Below are 5,834 nucleotides of genomic sequence, written 5' to 3' on the forward strand. Positions count from 1 at the left end.
TGCTGCGGAGGAAACGCAGAGGCTCAGCCAGGGCCTGGCTGGAGCGTTGCACCAGGCCTGAGGCAGCCTGCAGGTGGCGACACCACCCAGAACTGTGGCCCAAACGAACCCCACCGGGCCGCCAAGAACCTCTGTGGATCACAATCACCTTCCGGTCACCAGGCCCGTAACCAGAAGGCCCCTTCCTAGCTTCTACGGGCAGTTTTGTCTTTTTAGAGTCAGGGTCTCACTCTGTCTCCCAGTCTAGAGCACAGTGGTGTGATCACAGCTCACTGCGGCCTCAACCTCTCAGGCTCAGGCGATCCTTCTGCCTCAGTCTCCCTAGTAGCTGGGACTATAGGCGTGTGCCACCAGGCCTGGCTCGTTTTTTAATTTTTATTTTGTGTAGAGGTGGGGGGAGTCTCGCTATGTTGTCCAGGCTGGTCTCAAACTCCTGGCCTCAAGCGATCCTCCCACCTTGGCCTCCCAAAGGGCTGAGATTCCAGGCATGAGCCCCCGCGCCCGGCCCACAGGTAGCTCTTGACGGAAGAGGATGGAGCGCGGTCAAGTTCTGATACTCAACCAAGCTGTCAGTGGGGAGGAGACAAGAGCGGAGCCTGACGGCAGGGAGGGCGGGGGTGAGCTCTGCCAGGGGCCGTGGCGCCCACCCACACCGTACCTCAGCTCTGTCTTGATCTCTTCGTAGTCTGACTGCGCCTGGAGTTTCTCTTCCAGCTTCTAGAAGGGCAGAGAAAGCTGGTGAGGCTGGCGTCCACGTGGAGGCCCGTTCCCGCCCGGGCTCATGCAGACCCACCTCTATGGCCTCGGCCTTGGCCGTGAGCTGGCGCTCCAGGCCGGCGATCTGGCTGGCGGAGCTCTCCTCCAGCTCCTGCAGCGAGCTCTGCAGATACTGAACGTCTTTCAGCAGCCGCAGGATCTCCCTGTCCTTGGAGGCCAGCGCCGCCTCCAGCCGGGGCCCTGAGCACAGCGTGAAGTTCACCTTGTCCTGAGGGCGAAGGGGCCTTGAGGGGCGGGAAGGGCTGGCCCCCTGCCCCTGAACCCCTGCGGCACAGGAGTCCTTCGGTCCGGTGACAGACGCATGTGCTGGGCGCCTCTGCCACACAGGCGTCCCCCTACGTGTGTCACACTCTCTTTCTGTGCGTATTTAAAGGAGCTGCAGCCACAGGGCGTGGTGAGCCCAAGGGGGTGGCCACTGGGCTTCACAGCAGAGGAACTGGCATGGACTAGAGCTCAGGTTTCTAAGTCAGGTCCGGCTCCTGCCCCGGGGAGGTCCCTGTTTGGGGCTGCAAGGGACCCTCACAGACAGACTTGAGACCTTGCAGCCAGAGGCTCCGTGTCGGCAGCCCCTGTCTCCTGATTTGCTGACAGCCCCTCCGGGTTTCAGGACATGCCCCTTTGTCCTGGACGAGACGGACGGGCCACTGTTGAAGACGACCCGAAGTCAGGCTGGTCTCAGCCTCCGTTCTGGGGAAATCTCGGAGACATCAGCCATAAAAAACAACCACCACGATCAAGCCCGGCCTCCTTCCATGGAGATAAATGCCAATTAACACAGGAAGCGGATGCCATTAATACATTAAATTAATTAGTATCGAGCGCCACTGTTGTGCTCAGAAAAACACACCCCCAAACCAGCGGTGCGCCCCACGGCTGATTAGCACTGGCACTCGCTGGGTTCCACGGGGGTTAATTAAGGACCATCGGCAAGTTGCTCTCCAAGGCGTCCTCAGGGCTCTCTTGCGCTCTTCCCTCATGTTCCTGCTCTCCTGTGCCTACTCTGTGTTGTGTGGTCACCCAGGCATGTGGACACACACACACTCACACACACACACACACGATGTCCTGGGACACAGACACAGGCTGACACCCAGAGGCGCACTCACAGCACACGTAGATGCACACGTAGATGCAGGCGTCTTCTGAATACTCACGCTGACACGCACATACGCAGGAATACACAGGACACACATGGACACGTGCGGGCTCAAGGAGTCCACGTGCTCTCATGGGCAAAAACACCCCAGACACACCAGAACCACACTAATAATAACGATGATGCTGAAAGTAATAATAATAGCAGCCTCAAGTATTCACTGCACATACATGATGACCCAAGCATCACTCCGAGGATTTTACGACCTTTCCAATACTACATAAGGCAGGGGACTACTTATACAGATAAGGAAACTGAGGCACAGGCAGCTTCAGCTTGCCCAGAGGTCCCAAGTAGACGTATGCAGCGACACGTGTTCCTGGGGCACTTCCCAAGTCCGAACAGAAAGACACGGAGAGTGGGGCCTGAGTGTGGCCGGCAAAGTGGAAGTCGTGCGGCCACTTCAGGTTCTGGTCTACAGGCCGCCCTGGAGCAGACCTGCTGTTATGTCAGGAATCACAACTCTAATCCCTTGGCGTGGGTGATCTGGAAGGAAGGTGGGCCGATTCACGCAAGGAGCCCAAGGCTTTCTGGGAAAGCAGGGATGGAGGTGGAATGGAGGCGGCTCACACACAACAGAGGGGTCTTGGGCGGGCCCTGGTTAAAATCCCTCAGCAGGAAATGACACCAGGCCTCCACGGAGCACCGAGGAGGAGGAAAGAGAGGGAGGGATGGATGAACCAGGCTTAAGCAGGAGCCTGGCGGGGCGGACTGAAGACCGGTTCTTCCCAGCACGTGGCCGAGCGGAGGCAGGCTGGCAGCCGCCCGCGCTAATCCCGGCCGGGATGGTGTGAGTGTCACCGGCCGCCTCCACCAAGCTGCGCGAGACCAGTGTCCCACAGCGACACCGGGTGGCAGCGCCAGAACTGCAGGGTCGCTGAGTTGCTCAAGCATACTCCTCCCGGGATGAACCAGGTTCTGGGTGGGCACCGGCACGTGGCTTCCCCTTCTCTCTGAGTCTCAGTTTCCCTTTTGTGAAATGGGGCAATGAAATCATCTTCGGCAGAGGGGTTTTGAGTGCCTCCTGTTGGGGCATCTGGGGAAAACGCGGGTCCTCCTTGGCCGGAGGAAACTGGGGGTGGGGTGTCCTTGGACAATTGCGGGTGGGGGAATCCTTGGGGGTGACGGCGGCTTCTGAAGGAAGATACTGCATATCCTCTTAATCAAGGGCATGTGAGACTTGAGCTGAAACGCTCAAAGGACTGTGGCCGCTTTCACCATCAGCCGGTAAAGCAAGCCACGGCAATGTCATCTACATGCTGACCTTGGCAGCGAAGACGCCACACCCACACACTCACAGAGGCCCGCACGGTCACACTCCCGAGTTACCCACGGTCCCCACAAAGTGCCACCCACCCGTCCCTACCTACTAAGGCCGCCTTCCCTGGCCTCTCCCTCCCCGCCTCCCTCCCGACCCGTCCTTACCCCACTGGGCCCCTGTGAGGTGCAGCAGGCCAGGCGGATGGAGCTGTTGACGGAAGCCAGCTGTTCCCGAAGGCTCTCCACCTCCCGCTGGGCAGCCTCGGCTCGCTGCAGGGAGAAGGGGCCGGTGTCGGTGAGCGCCACCATGCCAGAGGCCGGCCGCACCTCCCATGGCCCTGCACCATCTCAGGCAGGGGCTGGGGGGCGAGTCTCCAAGGCCTGGGGTCCTACTGTCCCAGACCTATGAAGACCAGTCACAGAACTCTGGGCTGGGGACAAGAAAAAGTCCCTGTGTGTCTTTTTCCTCTCCTTTATTTTCATTTTTTTGGTGGCATCAGGGTCTTGCTTTGTGGCCCAGGCTGGAGCGCAGTGGTGCAATCACAGCTCACTGAAGCCTTGAACTCCTGGGCTCCAGGGATCCTCCAGCCTCAGCCTCCCGAGTAGCTGGGACGACAGGCACATGCCACCATGCCTGGCTAATTTTTTTATTTTTTGCTATGTTGCCTAGGCTGGTCTCAAACTCCTGGCCTCGGGCGATCCTCCGCCTCAGCCTCCCAAAGTGGGGATGACAGGTATGAATCACTGTGCCTGGCCCTCTGTGCTTCTTTCTGGTCTGAGAGGACAGAACGAAACACTCCTTTGAGGAGGTTCTGGGGTCCCTTGGGACTCCCAGAGGGGTCAGAACATTCCCACCCCACAAGGGAGCAGGGAGAAGCTGTCTTGGTGGGAAGGGTGAGTTTCCACACTTTTCTCTGACACGTGGCCTGGCTTGTCAGAAGGCAAGGGCCCGCCTGGTTCTCTTGCCTCCCGGGATGAACCAGGTTCTGGGTGGGCACCTGCACGTGGCTTCCCCTTCTCCTCCCTGGGTCTCAGTTTCCCCTTTGTGAAATGGGGCAATGAAATTATCTTCGGCAGAGGGGTTTTGAGTGCTTACAATCAGAATGTGGCAGCTCACTAAACTGGGTCCATGGCCCATCTCAACTCTTCAACAATTTCCATGGAAAGTTCGAGACAGGGCCTCGTTCTATCGCCTAGGCTGGAGTGCAGTGACATGATCACAACTCACTGCAGCCTCCAACTCCTGGGCTCAAGCGATCCTTCCACCTCAGCCTCCCAAATAGCTGGGATTACAGGCACACGCCACCACGCCCAGCTTGGAAGCATGCCAGTATTATAATACATTTAGGCTTGTAGCTTTGGAGAGAAATCTGGGCTCAGATCCTTACATTGCCGCTTCCTGGTTATATGACCTTGGGCAAGAGACTTCATTGCCCCAGCCTCAGTTTCCCTATTTGTCAAATGGGGAGTTTACAAGCAACTGTCTCATAGGGTTGTACTGCAGATTGAGTGGTCTGGCCAAATGCGATTTGTCAGATATCGTAGCTTGGTGCCTGACCTGTATATTGTGCCAATAATCAGTTTTCCCAGCATCATCGGGGCATATTTCTTGAGCCATTACTTGGACCATTAAAAGGACTGTGGCTATATTTTTGCCCTCAGCTGGTGAAGCCGGTCACAGTGATGTTTAATGACATGTTGGCCTTGGCAACCAAGATGCTCCAAGACCCCCCCCACGCTTGTGTTCATATTTTAATGTATTTCATTTGTTTATTGCTTATGATTCCTGTATTGGTATCCTGCCTTGTTTGGGAAAGGGTTCAAGTCAGTTTTGTTTTGGGAAGGGTTTGGGGCATGCGGGGCCAGAAAGAGTGTTTTTCTGTTTCTGCACGGCTCAGGCTTTCTGAGCAAATTTGACAGGAACTTGGGTCTGGGCTGAAGGACAAGCCAAACATTTGGCTCACGACTGGCTGGTGAGAGCCCCAGACAGGCCCTGTCCCCCGAGGGGTGTGCTGAGATGCCAAGGGCGGGTAACACCACACCACGGAACCAGCCCCTGGGTCCAAGCCTGGGTTTAAAGGCCGCGAGTCCTACCTTTCCAGGAGAGACGTATTTACACTCCAAAGGCTGAGACCCTGGGTCCTGCCCTCTGTCTGCCACAACACCTGGGACAGATTCTTTCTCTCCCTTTCTCAGAAAGCCCCTCTCCTATCTCCAGATTCATACCTGGGGGGTCCTCATCTACAGTACAAACTCTGCCACATATAGGATGACATCTGGGTCTCATTTTGTCACCCAGGGGTAAGAACTGAGGCACGCTGGCCTGATGATTATCATGTATGCAATAATATGAATTAGGCCGGGCACAGTGGCTCACACCTGTAATCCCGGCCCTTTGGGAGGCTGAGGTGAGAGAACTGCTTGAGTTCAAGAGTTCAAGACCAGCCTGGGCAATATAGCGAGACCTCATCTCTACAAAAAAATGAAAAAATTAGCCGGGCATGGTGGCGCATGTCTATAGTTCCAGCTATTCGGAGGGTGAAGGAGGAGGATTGCCTGAGCCTAGAAGGTCGAGGCTGCTCAAGTGATTGTGCCACTGCACTCTAGCCTGGGCAACAGAGTGAGACCCCAAGTTAAAAAA

The 5,834-nt window shown here is 56.6% G+C and overlaps 1 protein-coding gene across 1 annotated transcript in view; it reads right to left on the reverse strand.

Moving 5' to 3' along the window:
- The window catches only part of CUX2 (cut like homeobox 2), a 119,622-nt gene that overhangs the window by 22,947 nt on the left and 90,841 nt on the right, over window positions 1-5,834 (reverse strand). The window contains exons 10-12 of the mRNA XM_021715288.1: window positions 3,359-3,463; window positions 794-985; window positions 652-717 (exon numbers count right to left, since the gene is read on the reverse strand). Coding sequence (XP_021570963.1) covers window positions 652-717; window positions 794-985; window positions 3,359-3,463 — 363 coding nt within the window. The remainder of the gene's footprint in view (window positions 1-651; window positions 718-793; window positions 986-3,358; window positions 3,464-5,834) is intronic.

Source organism: Carlito syrichta, unplaced genomic scaffold (genome assembly GCF_000164805.1).
Source record: "Carlito syrichta isolate Samal-C Ts95f unplaced genomic scaffold, Tarsius_syrichta-2.0.1 Scaffold306952, whole genome shotgun sequence".
Lineage (NCBI taxonomy): Eukaryota > Metazoa > Chordata > Mammalia > Primates > Tarsiidae > Carlito > Carlito syrichta.